The sequence below is a fragment of the Nicotiana tomentosiformis genome, chromosome 3, assembly GCF_000390325.3.
Source record: "Nicotiana tomentosiformis chromosome 3, ASM39032v3, whole genome shotgun sequence".
NCBI lineage: Eukaryota > Viridiplantae > Streptophyta > Magnoliopsida > Solanales > Solanaceae > Nicotiana > Nicotiana tomentosiformis.
Window position 1 is genome coordinate 148,762,025 of NC_090814.1, and position 19,429 is coordinate 148,781,453.

General features: G+C 37.4%; 2 protein-coding genes across 3 annotated transcripts; one reads left to right on the plus strand and one right to left on the minus strand.

Moving 5' to 3' along the window:
• Nucleotides 1–5,411: 5,411 nt before the first annotated feature.
• Nucleotides 5,412–8,050, plus strand: LOC104108649 (glycylpeptide N-tetradecanoyltransferase 1-like). Its single transcript, XM_009617730.4, has 2 exons — nucleotides 5,412–5,551; nucleotides 6,525–8,050. Exon 2 carries the CDS (start codon nucleotides 6,550–6,552, stop codon nucleotides 7,846–7,848), a length of 1,299 nt encoding a protein of 432 aa, XP_009616025.1. The 5' UTR covers nucleotides 5,412–5,551; nucleotides 6,525–6,549; the 3' UTR covers nucleotides 7,849–8,050.
• A 1,864-nt stretch (nucleotides 8,051–9,914) lies between these two features.
• LOC104108650 (telomere repeat-binding factor 4) lies at nucleotides 9,915–18,748 on the minus strand. 2 transcript variants are annotated; one of them, XR_011415065.1, is made up of 6 exons: nucleotides 18,343–18,748; nucleotides 16,001–16,200; nucleotides 14,641–14,725; nucleotides 11,900–11,983; nucleotides 10,315–10,702; nucleotides 9,915–10,164 (listed from the first exon to the last, which is right to left on the minus strand). XR_011415065.1 is itself a non-coding variant. In XM_009617731.4 (6 exons), exons 1-6 carry the CDS (start codon nucleotides 18,490–18,492, stop codon nucleotides 10,133–10,135), a joined length of 828 nt encoding a protein of 275 aa, XP_009616026.1. In that variant the 5' UTR covers nucleotides 18,493–18,747; the 3' UTR covers nucleotides 9,915–10,132. The 2 variants fall into 2 exon arrangements, 1 of the variants encoding a protein (XP_009616026.1); XM_009617731.4 differs by having other exon boundaries at nucleotides 10,426–10,702; nucleotides 18,343–18,747.
• Between the last annotated feature and the right edge of the window lie 681 nt (nucleotides 18,749–19,429).

Here is a 19,429-nt window from a genome sequence, read left to right on the forward strand (position 1 = left end):
GTCAATACAAGCAAGCAGGTCAAGAATCAAGATTTGACTCCACAAGACACATAGATTAGGAATTTTGTAACTCTTACTTTCCAGACATATGTAGTTCTTTCTCTTTTCCTTTTGATGCAAGCAGCAAATAACAGTAATAGCAACAACAACAGTCTTAAATCTAGTGTCTGGTAGTCCCATCTACCAAATTTTCCCAGAACTACACTGACCTGATTCCTCTAAACAAGGATATGTAGGCTACCTCGGAAGCAGGGTTCGGTCACCATTTAAAAAATAAATGCTTTCATTGGAGTAATATGTGAGCAAAAATTAGCCATGGTATTCACTTTTCTTTGCACGAAAACTCTTCATGTTCTCGAGCAAAGAGGGACAGCTGTGAATACCTAATTTTTGTACTATTTTATCACCTCCTAAAGTCATTAGTGTTTTGTTGTTTTAATTATATTTCCCAATTTTTGTGTCTTTGATTGCATATTTCCTATCATAAAAATACCAAAAAATAGTTCTTTCTTTATTTGTGCATTTTAAGAATTAACTAACTATTCAATTGGTGAATTAATCTAGTTAATTGATCATTTGAATAAGTTACTTAATTAATTTATTTGTTTGTATAAATTTAGTTTAATAAGTAGGATTAAGAAAGAAATTGGGCCAAATTTGAAAGAGAAAGTAGCCAAAAGTGCAAGATAAGGGGCTGCCTTTGAAAGAGTCCGGAACGATGTAGTTTTGCCTCAAAACTACGTCGTTTCATTAAGTGACCCAAGATCAAATATCACTCATTGATCACCCTTGATCTAATGGTCCATATTTGATCTCTCAAGAGGTATTTAAAGCCTCAAAAATTTGAAAAATTCTCTCATTTCCCCCATAACTCTTTCTCTCTTCTCTCTCTCTCTTCTCTCTCTTCTCTCTGCCGCCGCCGCCGCTGCCGGAAATCACCCACCGGCGGCGGACCACCTCCAAACACCTCCAAATTAATACCATATAATCTCCACAACCTCCTCTTCCCATATCTCCAAACCAATTCCTTCAAAAAACTCTCAAACTCCTTGAATTTTAGATCTAAGAAACTTTAGCCGCCACTTTTTGGTCCAAATTCTTGAAGCTCCGTCCAACACCACCCTTCAACGCATACATGAATGGATAGAGCTCCACGAGACCTATCTTTTCCTTACCCATTTCACCCCCCAAAATCCACGTCGTCGTCGGCCCGCTTCTCGCCGCCACCACGGCTCCACCGCCAAAATGCCCCGAACCCCCATCTTAGCTATTTTTCGACTCAAAGACACTTGTTTCCTTTGGCGAGATACTGAAACGCATTTCGTTCTAGCATCTACCCGAAAGAAACGTGCGTTTCGGAGTCGGGTAGTCGCCTTTTAGCATCTCCGACGTCTTCTCGTGGCTCGAACGGCTTCAAGCATACTTGTTAGGTATAATCGTCATCTCTTTAATTAATTTCTGATTTTTTAATTTATTTTAGTAGATTAGTTTCTGATTTTTTTATTTATTTATTTTTCTATTTTGGTTATTTTTTGTTAATTAGAGTTTCAAGTTAGGTTTATTTAATTAGCTATCTCTATTTAGTCTAGTGGTTTGTTAGATTCGTTATTGATTTAAACATGATCTTTAGTGTATTAGTTAAATCGTTCACTTAGTTAGTCGATTATTTAGTTATTGTTAGTCGTTGTCCGATTGTTAACGATGCTCGCTCTGTTTTGAGCATTAGTTTTTAAATTTAGTTGTTTGTTTAGTAATTAGTTTGCACAAATCGAATTTATTCCCGTCAAGTTGGTTTTAATACTTAGTTCAATTACGTTTTTAGTCTCGTCTATGCTTTGTCAGTTCATAATTGTCCAAGTTTGATTTGTGTTGAGCAAGTAGTTTGTTGTTGATGGTTAAAATCTGAAGTTTAATTTATTTTATCACAAAATAGGGTACTAGTAACTTACTTTTACTAGTAGGGTGGCTGAAAGGACATTTTTTCTCCTTGCTTCTGACACAACAGATTTTCAGGTTGTCCTTTCACCTTTGGGACAGACCTTGAATAGTGTTTAGCACACAAAGTTAGTCTTTTGGACAGATTTTTGGTGAACCAAAATCTGTCCAAAAATCTGATTTATTTGCCTATTTAAAGGGCTCTTTACTCACTGAAAAGGGGGAAAACTCTATTACACACTCTATCTTATACTGAGACACATCTTGGAGAGTTGTTTAAAAACATATATCTTTGAGAAAAATCAGCAGCTTAATACATATAACAAGCTGAAATTTCAGAGTTTTGTGAGGATTATTTGAGTGCAAAAACCTCGAGAAAAATAGAAAGATCCCTTAGGTAATTTGTGAAGTTGATAGCTACCAGTTTCAAGCATCTTTGTTGAGTTTTCTAGGTTGTCTTAACACTTGAGTTACTGCTGTTTCTACTGTATTTGGTGCTGATTTTTTTGTTGCTGCACTGCTGTATTTTATTATTCCACAAACCAGGTAACTTTCAAATTCTTATATTGCAGATTCTTGATGATAATAAGAAGGATTTGATCCCGGTTTGGTTGATGGAACATATTATATCTGATTTTGTTTCAAGATGAATATTATATTAGTGTTATCATCATGTAAATTTGTTAAGAATTAGTTAAATTATCATTTTTTTCTTTATATATGTGATTGAAATTGCATTCTGTTAGGATTACTTAGTTTAAGAAAAAGATAAAGACCCCACTTTTAACCATATTTTATTTAGTTTGGGCTCTTTTCCGTGAGTTACTTTCATGGTTCATGTATAATTATCTAAGAAAGACTTCTAGCTTCAAATATTTTGATGCTTTGAATTATAGTCAACATAATGTTATACTTAATATAGTTCTTCTCTTTTGCATTGAAGTATTACCGTTTTTTTGTAGTTTTTATATTTAGTCGTGGTTTTTATGTTATTAATGAATGTAGTTTGATTAGTGCCATGATTGGTGTAGATGAGTAGAAATATTATGTTAGTCCTTAAGAAATAGTTGGTTAAGAAGATAAAAGATAATAATTAGCATGTAAGTTTCTTCTATGAAAAAAATAATTTTTAGTTTGGACATCAATATAAGAAGCAATTTGGGCTTAGAAGAATACTTGTTATTTTGTGTTGTCTTGGTCATCGAGGCTCTCAAGCAACATGGGCCAAATAAGCTAAAATTTGTAGGCTCAATGACAATAGAAAGCAAGATGGGCATTTTCTTTAAAACCAATAAATTATCTTTTGTTAAATAAAATAAGTGGCCCAATACCATAAAAGTTTAACATAAGCTTACTCTGGTTTAATGTCTTGCATTAGTGAAAATTATTTTTAATAATAATAATTTTTTTTTAGTCGAACAAGTAATAAATAAAAAAGAAGTATTTTTTAATTAATTTAAGCGATAGGCAATTTTAGGTACGTTTGAGATGTAGACCATGTGTTCATACACGGTCCTTCATCGATTTTTTTTTTAATAAAGTAGTCATGTGTGCGTTCCCGCTCCTTGACTTTTCAATATTAATTGTATTTAAACCATGTATACCGACACGTTCTTTGTTTTAATACATATAATCAAATAAGGACTTTGTGTGCTTGCACGCTCCTAGGCCAAAATTATTAATTATTAAGTAGCACTAGACAATAGTAACTTAAGGCAAATAATACACACTTTATCCAAAAATAATTCAAGCCAAATTTTAGTAAATAAAAGCGACCGTGCTAGAACCACGGGATTCGGGGAATGCCTTACACCTTCTCCCCGGTTAACAGAATTCCTTACCCGGACTTTGTTTTCGCAGACCAATAATAATAGAGTCAAATCTTCCTTTGATTAGGGATTCAAATAAAAGGTGACTTGGAACACCAACAAAATCAATTCCAAGTGGCGACTCTGTAAATAAAATAATCCCTACTCAATTTTGTCACTTTAATTGGAAAAACCCTTTAATCCACATAATATTATTTTGCGGGTAGAAAAAGGGGTGTGACACAACCGGAGTCTTTCTTTTGTTGTATTTTCTGTCTATTTCACTTCAGATAGTAGACTAGTATTCTTTTGTATATTCTATTAGATGCGCATACACTTATGATATCGGGTCTTGGCACACACACTAGTAGACTTGTGATTTTGGTTCATTTCTATGATCATGATTGCACCTAGTTGCTTTCATTTTATTTATTCTAAATCTGTTATTTCTTAAATCTTTTGAATTAAGGAAAGTTTAATTACTTGAAAATTTATTAAAAAGAGAAATCACGTGGTTAGTTCACTGTTGGCTTGCCTAGCGGCAGTGCTGGGTACCATCACGGCCTATAATGAAATTGGGTCGTGACACGTGTTATGTTATTAGACTGATTGGTGTGATTGGACGGGGTCCCGGAGGCCTCGGGTGTGTTTCAGATTGGTTTCACGTCATTTTTCCCATGTTTGATGTTGCTGCTGTTGTTGAAGTCTGGTGCGTCCTTCTTCGCGTTCGCGAAGCATTGGGAGAGGCAGAGCTTCGCGATCACGAAAGGGTCTATGCGATCGCGTAGAGAGGCAGGCAGGAGGTGGTCCCAGGGGAGTTGCTCTATGTGTTTGCGTGTCTCGTATCGCGTTCGCGATAGGGCGGAGGAGTTGGTCATCGTGTTCGCGACCATCGCACCGCGTTCGCGTAGTGGATTTTGGAGCTGGAGCAGGAATGCTCTTCGCGAACGCGAGGTTGTGGCCGCGTTCGCGAAGGAGGGGAAAATTGGGCAGTGTCTTTTAAAGACGGGGGATGGGCTCATTTCCACCCTAATTTCTTCATGGGAGCAGACTTTGGGGACGATTTTGGAGCACCATTTTCATCGTCAATCATGAGGTAAGTGATTTCTACTAGTTGTGAGTTAAATACAAGGTTTATATATGGATTTAGACATGAAAATTTGTAGAAATTTGGGATTTTGAAGAAAAACCTAGAAAAATGATATTTTTGGATTCTGACCAAGAAATTGGACATGGAATTTGGAATAAGTATAAAGAAAAAAAGAGAAGAGAGAATGACAATATTTGAAAACTAGTCAGTATTTGAAAATTCGTTGAAAGTAGTCACTTTTAATGTGAAAATTTGAACTTAAATATGTAAAAATTCAGGATATTGTCCTAATTTTTGAAATCCTTGATAGTGTCATGGATTTCTAACTTTAAAAAGCTGAAACTCATTCACCCTTTTAAGTTCGAAATCAATAACACTTTCATGAATTAAAAAACATTGCTAATTTTCAATGACTTTTGAATTTGTGACTGTTTTCAATTACAATGTCGAAAATGACTAGTTTTTTAACTTTTAAGTTTTCCGAACAAAACGGCCCAAAATGGAATGTATTAATCGAGCCCAAATAGAATGAGGAACAAAGCCCATAAATAAGGCCCATCTCCAATCTCCACCATTTCATATTCCGTCCATAGCTTCGTTGCTTCCAATTTCGACCTTTTAATATTCTTTGCGTTCTCCGGTACGCCTGCAGGTACCTCAATAAAGGCTCTGAAACCCTAGATCTCCGTCATCGACCAGAATTCACAATCCTTTGAAGGTTTGATTTCCTAATTCTATCATGCTTTATATTCTTTATTATTTTAGGAAAATTTAATTGATTTTGATTTAGATAATATGGAAATCTATGTGCTTTGATATTGTATTCTTATATATTATCACAGTATGCTCAATTTGGAATCAGTTGGTAGTTATCGTTGATATGAAGTGATCCAATAGTGAAAAATTGTTGCTTCATTTGATTTCTATCAAAAACGTAGTAATTCAGCTGGTAAACCAGCTGACCATGCTTGTCAATAATTATAATGCAGCTTATTCTACTCTATGATTCCTTGGAGACAACAATTTTGGTCTAATATATTGCATGTGCTGTTATATATACATACACATGTCAGTTTGATATTCTGATGGATACCATGTATATGCGAACATTACGATAGATAATATGTATATCTATATGGAGTTCTTTCTTTATAAATGATAATGTGCTTTAAACATTTTACATCAAATATAAGATGTTTGTCGGCTGCTAGTGTGCTACCTACTTGAGCTGCACTAAATTTTGCTCATTTGGAATCAAGTAAATTTTGTATTAAGGCAAATAAATTTTGCTCATTTGGCGTGAAGTAGTTGCACTATGTACAGCAAAAACAATCTCTGTGTTACAATTCTGAGTTATTTATTAAATCTACTTTACGCCAAAAACCTAAATGATTTAAACGTTTGGCTCTCACTGAGGTGATACTGCCTTCGAACAAACCTCCAATTCCTTTCTTTCCAGAATAGACCATATTATAACAGCAGGGTACGTTGATCCAAACTATCTTGAGTTCCTTCTTTGTCTTCAATAAATAAAAGCTGTTAGCTACTTCCGTCAAAGTACCTGCCACAACCCATTTTATCCCCCTGATGCTTAGTTATATGTTCCAGATCTCTCTACCACTATACTGTATGTGTGTTGCTTATTTATGTAGCCCTTTGCTCTGGGTATTTAATTTATGATGTTATGGCAGAGAATAATATACTGAAGCTGGTGAAATGGCTGACGACACTAAGGCAACTGAGGGCCATAACTCCAGTTCTAATAATACTTTATGTCCAGCAAATGGCAATGAGGTATCCATTGATTCCTTGGCTCGACAGGTCCAAGAATCTCTCTCCCTCGCAAAGAGACATAAGTTTTGGGAGACTCAACCTGTGGGTCAGTTTAAGGATCTTGGGGATGCAAGCTTGCCTGAAGGCCCTATTGAACCTCCAACTCCCTTATCAGAAGTTAAGCAGGAGCCGTACAACCTTCCAAGTCCATATGAGTGGACCACCTGTGATATGGACTTGGAGGAGATGTGCAATGAGGTCTATGTTCTCCTAACAAACAACTACGTTGAGGATGATGAGAACATGTTTAGGTTCAATTACTCGAAAGAATTTCTTCGATGGGCACTTCGCCCTCCAGGTTTCTACAGGAGCTGGCACATTGGAGTCAGAGTGAAGACCTCAAAAAAGTTGGTTGCTTTTATTACAGGGGTACCTGCAAGAATACGCGCTCGAGATACTGTTGTGACCATGGCAGAAATCAATTTTCTGTGTGTTCATAAGAAGCTTAGATCAAAAAGACTTGCTCCTGTCATGATAAAGGAGGTCACAAGGAGGGTTCATATGGAGAATATTTGGCAAGCTGCTTATACGGCTGGGGTGGTACTTCCAACACCTATATCAACCTGTCAATATTGGCATAGATCTTTGAATCCAAAGAAGCTAATTGACGTCGGGTTTTCCAGGCTTGGTGCAAGGATGACAATGAGCCGTACAATAAAGCTGTACAAGTTACCTGATCAGACTGTCACACCTGGGTTCAGAAAGATGGAACCCCATGATGTTCCTGCAGTAACTAGATTGCTTAGGAATTACTTGAAGCAGTTTGTGGTTGCACCTGACTTTGATGAAAATGATGTGGAACACTGGCTTCTGCCAAAGGAGGGTGTGATTGACAGTTATCTGGTCGAAAGCCCCGAGACTCATGAAATCACCGACTTCTGCAGTTTTTACACTCTTCCTTCGTCAATTCTTGGTAACCAGAATCATTCCACTCTAAAGGCTGCTTACTCGTATTACAATGTCTCTACAAAGACTCCGTTGATTCAGTTGATGAATGATGCCCTTATTGTGGCAAAACAGAAGGATTTTGATGTTTTCAACGCCCTAGATGTTATGCAGAACGAAAGTTTTTTGAAGGAACTGAAGTTTGGCCCTGGTGATGGGAAACTCCACTATTATCTCTACAACTATCGACTAAAGCATGTTTTGAGAGCGTCAGAGCTTGGGCTTGTACTCTTGTAATTGGAGGTTGCAAAACTGTTTGTCACTGTGGGGGAAGCATTTTGGAAATTTACACTAAATTCTACTGGAAAGTTACTTCAGTTCTGTTATATTTTGCTGGACTCCAACGCTGAAATTACGCTTGGATGTAGAACTTTTGAATAGTCTCTTTTGTTCAATATTTGTCTCTCCCTCTTTCAATGGAACTTTGCAGTTTCTGGTCTTCCCTGTTTCCTTGTGAGTATGGATAAGTTATAATTCCAACTCTTTTCTCTTGGTAAGCTGTCAGCTCTTGACGTCCTTCCTAAGTCCGTTATTTGCTTGATTGAGGTTGCCATTAATAAAGCAGTTTTATCACATTCAGACATAGTTATGATTCTAATTGGGCTTATTTTCTGTGGCTTTATACTTGTTAGATTAATTTATACCAAAAGGTCAAATGGGTTCTGGATTGTTGCATCAGGCAGTTTCAAAAATAAAAGAAAAAGACTTGTTGTCTAGCTGAGATTCTTGAGTTGTTGGCTTGCTTTAATATCGTGCAATATATCGTTTGTAGCGCATAGTTGAAAGTTGAATCTCTACCAGTGGAAGGGCACTTTTACAACTAATTCCCTTTGGGCTGTTAAGTTTTAGCTCACATAAGTCTCTTGGTATTTTTTAATAATAATTGTTACGTCCAGATCACCTTGCGTGCACTGGTTAGAGTTATGAGTTATGTTGGGTTAGTTATGCATGGATTAGTTATATAAGGATTAATAATATAAATGTAATGTGAGTGTTATTTATTATTAGATTACTTTATTTTATTAAAATTGTTAGTATAGTTTAAATATATATTTTTAAACAAAAAAATACAAGTTTGAATAAAGGATATTCTTGTCATTTTGTGTTTTAATACAAGTATTACTAACACATGTATAAGTTATTTCACCTTCTACCATGCATAAATAGTACATAGATTCCCTCATAACTTATACATGTATTAATTATGCGGAAAAGAAAAACATGAACCAAACATTGTATTAGCAATGGTATATTTTATGTGGAAAAGAGGGGGGAAAAAAATATTGTATAACTTATGCTAGCCTCTATGTGGAGATTATTTTTTCCCCTTCTTTTAACCAAACAATGTATAAAGTTATCCTAGTTTTAATACATGGATAACTCCTCTCTGACCGGCTACCAAACGACCCTTTATTACTTTTCACCGGTAGAAGTACCGGGTAACTCGTCCAAATCAACTTGCGTGCACCTTCATTAATTTTATATAATACTTATTACTTTCCATCAGTAAAAGTACCGGGTAACTCGTCCACCAAGGCTTGGACAGACGACAAACCTCTTTGTTTCACGTATTATATATATTGTGAGAAAGCCAGGAAGGCAATATACTCATCGAATAGGAGGCTGCCGCTACATTCTACTTGCATTTCATTTTTAACCAGACGTATAATAAAGTTTATATGTTTCCATATGATCTTTAAAGGGCTTTCTCTTTTCTTGTCCTCCCCCCCCCCCCCCCCAAGAAATAGCGAATCTCCTCCTTTTCCTTTCCTTTTTGTAGTTACTTGCAGAACTGAAACTGACATTCCGTGGCACGAAATACATAGCTGATTTACGCAAATGACTGGAGAAGTAAAGGACTCTAACGATTGAGCCTCTAGAGAATTGTATAAAAAGGGCAGTCCAGTGCACTAAGCTCCCGCTATGCAGGGGTTTAGGACAAACCTGAAGAGTTTTTCATTCCTATTTTCTACCTATCCAAGTTCGACACAGAATAAAATTCAAACTAACGTCAATAGAGAGCACGTTGGCATGCCGCTGGACTTCGCACATCTAAGAGGTAAACTCGAGCTAATTTAATACATGCTGTGCATCAGATCAAATCTATAGTCAACATAGCCAATTAGCCAGATGCACATAGGTAACCATAGTAGAAACTAGTTGAAACACTAGCATGCCGAGTAATTGGAAAACAAATACCCCCAAGAAGCTGGCTGACTACCTATACCCCTCAAAATTAACTCCTTCGTCTATATTGTCTTCTCTCCGCTTAAAAAGACAGGAAAAATTCATTAGCAAATCTATGAACAGAAATTAGCAAAACTTAAATGTAAGAGTAGGATACACCAGATATTAATGACCGTGACATCTGAAGCTTCAGGTGTGGCCACAGTTTTTCTCAAGTATACTTCTACAAATAAAAAAATATGTTGGTTCTGGCATCCTGGGAACCCACTGCTATCAGAAAATGAAAATCGTCTCATCTCAATGAGCTGTATATACAATCCGTTGCTCTGACTGATCAAGCCAAGAGAACAATTTGACCTCGTGAACCTGGAAACAACACCAAGAAGAAAAGAAGCAAATCTTCAATTAGTAACTCCAACCCAAAGGTCTGCTGGCGGCTGCATTTAAATATTGAACCGTCAAAAACCTTAGTCATCCATGCATATCTAGCGCACAAGTTAACAACCAGAAACTTACATTGTTCATAGATCTCTTTGAAGAGTTGTAACATTGCATTTAGATATTAAACCGTCAAAAACCTTAGTCACCATACATATTTAGCACACAAGGTGACAACCAGACACTTACATTGTTCATAGATCTCTTTGAAGAGTTGTAACATTGACTCAGCATCCTCAGCCATTTTTGACACCCTTTCTGCATTATTAAGTGCTTCAGCTGCCAAAAAAGACTTCTCTTCTGCATCAGCAATCTTGTAAGCAGCAATCCCAGCAGCTTCTTTCATTGTTTCACAGGACACTTTTACAGCTGAATTTGGGGCTGGCCTTGGCAAGACATCCTTTTGTTTTGGAATAGTTATTTTGGTTTCTAATGTTGCATCCTTAATTTTATAGCAATTCTGGACCTGCATTTCATCAAATAGAGAGAAAAATGCTAAAACTTCACTTCAAGAATGTGGGAAAGCAAGGTTTTCCTGAATTTCCCGTGTGCGAATACTACATCCACCCCCCTCCCCTTTTGGGGTGGAGGGTTGCAGGTTTGCCAAAAATTCTAGTGGCTTGGACCTGAAAGTGATGCTTAATGGCACAGTTGCAGATAACGAGCCAAGACAAGACAACAACAACAATAACAACAACAACCCAGTATAATCCCACTAGTGGGGTCTGGGGAGGGTAGTGTGTACGCAGACCTTACCCCTACCCTGGGGTAGAGAGGCTGTTTTCAATAAACCCTCAACATCCTTCACTCCAAGAACTCCCCACCTTGCTCTTGGGGTGACTCGAACTCACAACCTCTTGGTTGGAAGTGGAGGGTGCTTACCATCAGAGCAACTCAAGACAAGGTTGTGTGAAAATAGTTATGTTTCCCTTAATCTTTGTTTTCTGTCGCAAAGAACTTAACATAAGATGCCATCACTCTGTGTAATTCAAAGAACACAATTCCGATCGAAGGCTGATCTGCAATTACTTTGCAAGTTGGAAATTTGAAAGAACATGGACCTTCATTTTTTCCTGAAGGCTGCAATATCAGGCTTAATTAACCAATGACTGCTGAGTTAAAGCTAAGTTCAATGACACTTAGGTGAATAAAATATATGCTGATGAAGAACTGGTGAAGTTTCTCCCAGATAAGACAATAATAAAGCAATTTCAAGAAGCAGTCAGACTCTCGGAGCATATGTGCAAATGAGCTGGAGTGAGCTCAAAGCAACAGTGCATTTGAAGAGTAAACCGAGAAGAGCTGAGAAAGAAGAAAAAAAGTGGGGAAAAGGGAAGAACAAAAGACAAGAAAATTAGGTTCATTCATCAACTACTCTTTACAATGCTTAACTTACACTATATAACGGGCAAGTGATGTCAAGCTGGAATAATAGGACTAAGGCGGGGTCAAACTACAGTAATAGAAACTTGGCCTAATATCTTAATTCCTTACAGCATAGGATGCATCAATTGAACCACAGCTGTCCAAATTCCTCAATTTGAATGGTAAAACAAGTAGAATCATTCATCAACATGAGATGAGTAGTAAATAATGAAGTAGATTAGTGTTGCAGTCAAGAAAATACACCAAGAAGCTTACTAGGGGATGCAAAATTATTTACCCTTTCGAGTTTTCCTTTCAAAACAAGTCTTCTCAGCTTGGAACTTAATAACCTTCTAAAATTTTGTGGTACTTCATGTCGTTGCTGCAATAAAGAGCAGAATAGAGTCAACATCCTTTAATAAGTATAAATTCAATTAGTCAAATGGAAGTATCACTAAAAGTTGAAGATCAAAGAATAGAGAGGGATAGAGTCAACTTCCTTTGTCAAGTATAAATGCAATGAGTAGTAAAAAAGGAATTATAACAAAAACGTTACCAGAAGATCATACAACACTTTTTTTAGTTCATTTTTTTAAAAGCCAAACACAAAGGATCACATACAGCAGTTAGATCTATCAACAGATCAAAAACCTAAAGCAAAAAGGGCATCACTTACTCTATTTGGATTCAGCGTTAAATTTATACAACAAATGTGTGTCTGTATTACACCGAAGCCTCTTTTTCTTTAGTTATCAGTGGTCTCCAGCCGTCTGTCCAGCCCCACAAGCAAAGTTGCCATGGTACTCTTACTAGCCAAATATGGAAGTGGCCTCGCAGCCACACCAAATTCCGTAGCTGTAATTCAAACCTAGGATCCCCAGGTTGTTACTACCATACCTCAACCGCTCGTATTGCATGGTAGCATAGGCTCACTGATTAAAGACAGGTTAAAGTATTTGTATGCCCAAAATCATGTTACTGCAAAACATACCTCGACATTTTAAAATATCCTTAAATTCAACTCCCTATTTTCAATTTTTGGAAATAAACCACACTCCAGGAGTGAATGAAGTCATTTTCTCTGCTCTTGTATTTGCCCTATGAGATCTATAATGAAGTTTAGAATTTACAACGTTCTCAGCAAAAGGAAAAGAGGCTGAAAAAAGGAAAAAGGTTATCTTGAATTGCATATTTCAATGTTTTCTAAATAGAGGATGAGAACCTTAAAGGCTGGCCAAGCACAAATCCCCACAGGAAACTGAACATGGTGGAAGTTTCACATGAATTGTCATAAACCTTTGGAAGATAACCATGAGTGTCAAATAAAAATATGTCTATTAACAAGTAGTATTAGATAAACATGTAACCTTGAATTGCCTTGTTATCGTGGAAAAAACTAGGGCAAAGAGGGCAAACCTAGAACCTAGGATTCATCGGTACATTTAACACACATATTGTTTGCTGAAGGAAATTGCCTCCACATCATGGCCAAAGAACTCCAACTCTCTACAGGAAAAAAGGTTGATCCTTTCTTTTGATAAGTAAATAAGTATTTTATTAATGAAACAACAGCACTGAACTACAACAACAACAACAACATACCCAGTAAAAATCTCACTAGTGGGGTCTGGGGAGGGTAGAGTGTACGCAGACCTTACCCCCATCCCGGAAGGGTAGAGAGGATGTTTCCGTGAGACCCTCGGCTCAACAGAAGAGACAATGATATCAGAAAAGAAACGAAATAAAAGATCTGTTACAACAAAAGAAGCCAGAGAAGTAATAATATCATTTTAAGAGACACCAAATAAGTGAAAGGGAATGCAATAACACAAAACTATGCAAAACAACAAAATAGTGTGAACACAACATAGACCGCTAACAGACATAGACAAAACACTCTATCAGACTACCCGGTACAAAGAGGGAAAAACCCTCTACTACCCCCTAGCCTACAACCCTAATGCTCGACCTCCACACGTTCCTATCAAGAGCCATGTCCTCGGAAATCTGAAGTCGCACCATATTGTGCCTGATCACCTCGCCCCAATACTTCTTAGGCCGCCCTCTACCTCTTCTCGTGCCTGCCAAAGCTAACCGCTCGCACCTCCTAACCGGGGCATCTATGGTTCTCCTCCGCACGTGCCCGAACCATCTAAGCCTCGCTTCCCGCATCCTGTCGTCCACGGGAGCAACGCCCACCCTCTCCCGAATATCTTCATTCCTTATCTTATCCAGTTTAGTAAGCTCGCACATCCATCTCAACATCCTCATTTCGGCTACTTTCATCTTCTGGATAAGTGAATTCTTAAACAGGCCAACACTCAGCCCCATATAACATAGACGGCCTAACCATCGCTCTGTAGAACTTACCTTTGAGTTTCGGTGGCACCTTCTTGTCACACAGGACTCCAGACGCTAATCGCTATTTCATCCACCCCACCCCAATACGGTACGTGACATCCCCGTCGATCTCTCCATCTCCCTGGATAATTGACCCTAGGTACTTGAAACTTTCTCTCTTGGGGATGACTTATGAGTCGAGCCTCACTACCACGTCCGCTTCCCCCGTCACGCCGTTGAACTTACACTCCAGATATTCCGTCTTAGTCCTACTCAACTTGAAACCTTTGGACTCCAGGGCCTGCCTCCAAACCACCAGTCTCTCATTAACACCGCTACGCGTCTCATCAATCAGAACTATAGGATCAAAAGTTCAAGACATAGTTACATATTGTGCAAGTCCCAATTGTATCTAACATGGCATCTACATCATCAGTACAGAGACCAGATTGCACCAAGAAGATAACAAAGAGATAAAAGTTTATGCTTATGAAGCTAAAAGAATTCATGCAGCCCAACACGCCATGTCTGGTTCAATTGACTTCTTTAAGTCTGAAATTCATGGAAAATTCATTAAGATGTCAACTGGAAAGGCAGAAGAAGCAAAACAAAACATGTCAACATGAAGATTATGAAGCCAAATAAGCATGACTTTCCCATGGAAGTTTGATGCAATAACTATAAGCTGATTGAGCTCACCTCAATAAATCCCACAATGGCACCAAGATCACATCCATTTGAACACTTCATGGATGATAAGGCTTCAAAAATCATATCATTATACCTGGAAGTATGACAGAGTCATGAACATATGATGATGAAAGCCACCAAACTTGCATAATTTAGTATGAATTTCTACAACAGGTTTGAGGATGGGTCAGTAGTGGAGGTAAAAGCAGGCTGAGAAAGATACATATCCTAAGCATTTTTAAGTTCAAATGTAAATGCAGACCCCGACAGGATCTCATTGAGAAAACTCAAGGTGTCCAGTACCCAATCCTTAAAAATTGACTACAGCCATTCTTCCCAAGCCCAACACGAGCAATATATACTTTCTCGACCTCAATATGGAACATGCAATAATCTCATATTTACTTTAGTAATAGATATTTGCTTTTCCATATTTCCACCTCAATTTACACCATTGTAGTTTTGACCTTATGTTGTATAGAATTTAAGGGAAGAAAAAAGAAGAATTATAAGCTATGTTATGACCACATCAAAATGGACAAGTGTGTCATAATCTAATGATAAACTTCATCAAACCAAAGATATAACCCAAAAGAAAAGATCCAAACAAATGCAGAAAGCAAACTGTCGAGGGTCTATCGGAAACAGTCTCTGTACCTTCACAAGGTAGGGGAAAGGTTGCGTACACACTACATCCCCAGACCCCACTTGTGGGATCACACTGGTTTTTTTATTGTTGTTATTGTTGAATGCAAAAAACCAACGGCTATGCAAAAGATCCTATTGAAATAGCTTTAACTTCTAGATAGTGAAAGACCAACCAGTACTGTCATGCAAGAAATGCTATTTCTATTTTTTTTTCCGATATTAGGCTACATTCTTTTGTATCTACTATCACAAATACACTTACGTAGTTTTCCTCTTTCCTTTCACACACTTTTGTAGTTTATTTTCTTCTTCTTGAGCCGAGGGTCTTTCGGAAAAGCCTATCTACCCCTCCGGGGTAGGGGTAAGGTTTGCGTACACTCTACCCTCCCCAGACCCCACTTGTGGGATTTTACTGGGTTGTTGTTGTTGTTGTTGTTGTACTCCTTTTCCTTCTCTCCTTTTTCTGCAGGAAGAGGTGAGGCTAGTGGGGAGTGCAGGAGAAATTTCCTTCGTACGAAATTATAACTAATTTCTTGCTCCCCCCTTCAGCTAGCGAGAAGGAGAAGGAAATGATACTAACAAGCAAGTTTTAACAAAATTTATTTCCTGACGGAACTTTTTAAGAAGTATAAATGCATACACAAATAGTAAGTCTTGAAAAGTTCAACAATATAGCTGCTAAGCGTACAAGTAATACAAGAAGCTAAAAGGAGTCACCTACTTCGGAGCATTCTTGCTTCCTTGTGGGCTTTCGGGAGAACCATCCATGGCGTCATTCTCGGGCGCTGAAGTAATAGCCAAAGGAGTTTGAACAGTAGAAGGTGCAAGTGCACTTATTGTCTTTGGTCTTGCACGAGAAAATCCAGATTTATCTTTAGAGCCTTGCGCAGCAGTGCTAAAACCCATATTTCGCCATTTATCCTATTCATAGAGACCAAAGAAAGTGTAATGACTATCATGTTGAGTCTGAAAACTTGCTAAAATCCTCTTCTGGATGAGAGACTGCCACATTTGCAATACAACAGAAATTAGCAGAAGCAGAAATTCCACAAAGAGACCGAGATCTTAGCTCCAGGAGCAAAGGTTTCACTGCATATCTTATAACTGGAGTCCCACCTTTTTCTGATCAAGTTCCTTCACAACTGGAAAATCCAGTTAGATTAAGGATGTTGCACTTGTCTTAGTGATTGAAAGAAAACAATACTCTCTTTTGTAGCAATAAACATTCCTAGTATAGTTTTTTATCTAAATGGACATTGTCCAAACAAAATTTGATAAGTATGTTAAAGAGACTAAGTTTGGGCATAAGCACCAGCATAAATAAAGTTCCATCTTTGATAAATTTTCCTCTATCCACAAGTTGTTACCTTGACTCCATATGGGTATTATAATTATATGTTGGTTTAAGGAAAGGCTAAACTAGAATTAAAGGTAACTTCTTCAGGTTGAGTTAATTAGGTTAGAGACCGGCCCATATGACTTTTAAGATTGAAAAAAATTTCATCATGGAGGAAAGTTAACATGATTTTGAAACAAACAAAAGAGACGAATGAAAGTCTTTTTTGCAATAAAGGAAGAATATAACATAGATCCCACTCCACAGTTATACTCCATACTATGTTCTTCCCCTATGAAAAGGCAAATCAAGGTCAACTAACAATGATTAATGAAAGCCAAATATATTTAACATCAAAGGGAAAGGAAGGTGAAATGACATTTTCGCAGCAACCCTAGTCTTTCATTGTAATCTTAAGCCATCTCATTTCAGGGACAACACAGGAAATGATGCTTCATCAGGCTGTATTTGGTATCCTTAGTGGTTAAGTCAATAAAGATGCTATGGCCCCATGGCCGCAATAGAGATATTAAGCAGATGGGAAAAGGGAGACTGTTCCACCTCAGGTCCCAGTCGCCAGATGATTTGAGAAGGACCTAAAAGACCTATAATGTGAAGGGAAAAAAAACACAGCGAAGGAACAGCCAGGGAAAAACCAAAGCACAAGGAATTTTATGAAAATTGAGAACAAAAAGTATATACATACATATCCAGAGCGAATGTTATGTGGAAAGGAAGAACTTAATCTTTGGGAATGGGAGAGGTCATTTATCCAGAAGTTAACTCATGATAGTGGTCCAGCCCTATATGGAAATTACCTGAAAGTGTTTGCTTTTTACCTCAAATTTAAATTGCCACTCAGCATTCCACATCATTGTTTACCAACTTCAGCAAGTTTCCTATGAGTATGTAGTATTTTTTAAGATTTTGAAGGGTGGATAGGTGAGAAAGACAACATTTTTAATTAAGCGTGACAAAGACAACATATGAAGGTGATGTTTTCAACGAAAAATATACGGATGTATTATCAAACAAACATCAATGATAAACCAGGAGACGTAAAGCACAGGGAATATAACTAGCTATACTGAAGTGTAAAGCAGCATGGACAACAACATGCAACTCTGTCACCTATCAGAATGGTTGTCAGATGAGCACACAATCAGGGTGGTAAAGCAGATAAGGAAAACAAACCATAATCTACTTTTACACTAGCATTTTCCACCTGAATAACCCCTAGAAGGGCCATCATAATCTACATTCTCTTAATATACTACAAAGAGTGGTGTATAGCAGTATAGCAATTAGCACCATCAGAGAGGAAGTTGGCTGATAACTCTACTTCAATTAGCACATGTCGCAACCATATCTTTTTATTGCTACAAGATGAATATAGCAATATTTAACTCGTTGATACAAATAAAGGAGTTGCAATGCCCAACATCTATGATGCAATAGACCAGAAATCACAACAGTTAGAAGCAGCCTCGTGACAAATGAACAATATTATACTGATGCTCGATATTCCAAAATAACACGGGACAAAAATCACTACGATAAAACAACACACATTGTAACATCAAGGGAAACACATTAACCCTAGTCCTAAATTTCAACTTTCAAGTATAAATTCTGCGTAAGGTCAACCCAAAACAAAAGTAAAGGAATACAACACACACAAACAAATGAATATACACCAAAAAGAAAAAAGAAGAAAAAAGAGAAACCTTGAGGTCGATGTTGGAGCGATTAGTCAAAAAGCGCGCGAATTCAGGATCCCTGAGGATGTTCTTCCACCTTCCGGTGCCGTGCTTTGCCACACCGGCTTTTAGGGCTCCTTCTTCCTCCGACGTCCACTTCACTTTCTGGTTCCCCATCTCTCTCTTTCCAACGCTCAATCTTCTAGAACCTACGAGCGTTTTCTCTTTCTATATAAGTATCGGAGGAATGGTTTACGTGTTCTCGAAGAAGAATCCAGAAACACTTTCAACAATGGCGGAACCCCGCTGAGGGGATTAAAAGCAGAACGTCAACAATGTAGAAGCCAGATTTTGTTAATCTGATATTTCCAAAGAAAGAAATGAGTAATTTCCTACTATTATAAAGCTCCCGCCAGAGAACAAATTCGATCGGTTATGGGAGGGTCCTTTTTTCACCTTATTTTATAGGAATAGTATTTTGTGTAAATTTAAAGAATTCCTATAATCAGTCCCAAGTCCCAACTTATTGGAAATTGACGCATAATTACTGTGTTTTAAAAATTCAAACAATGAATAAAATTACTATGAGATAATGGTAGAAATGGGTGGTAAAGTCACTTTTTAATATGGTATTTAGTTTTTATCCAGTATTTTTAATGCCGAGCAAAAATAGTCACTACTTTATTAAAATTAATTCGAAAAGACGTTCCTTTCTTCATGAGTGCTGTGTAAATATTAAGGACATGGTGTCCTTAATATTTACACTGCACACATGAAGTTAAGAACGTCATGTCCTTAATATTTACACTACACGTATGAAATTAAGGACATGATGTCCTAAAGTTTAACAACAGAAAGTGCAAATACATGACACTTCCTTAATATTTACACAGCATTCATGAAGTTAAGAACATCATATCCTTAATATTTATACAACACTCATAAAGTTAAGGACACTATGTCCTTGACATTTACACTGTACACATAATGTTAAAGACATCATGTCCTTAACATTTACACTGCACATATGAAGTTAAGGACATGAGGTCATAAAGTTTAACAACAGAAGGTGCAAATACAAGTTAAGGACATTATGTCCTTAACATTTACACTG

Coding starts and splice junctions, on each gene's coding strand:
- LOC104108649 (XM_009617730.4), top strand. CDS start 6,550: ATGGCTGACGACACTAAGGCAACTGAGGGCCATAACTCCAGTTCTAAT.
- LOC104108650 (XM_009617731.4), bottom strand. CDS start 18,492: ATGGGGAACCAGAAAGTGAAGTGGACGTCGGAGGAAGAAGGAGCCCTA. Junction 16,201..18,342: donor GCTCCAACATCGACCTCAAG/GTTTCTCTTTTT, acceptor CTCTATGAATAG/GATAAATGGCGAAATATGGG. Junction 14,726..16,000: donor GGAAGCAAGAATGCTCCGAA/GTAGGTGACTCC, acceptor TCATACTTCCAG/GTATAATGATATGATTTTTG.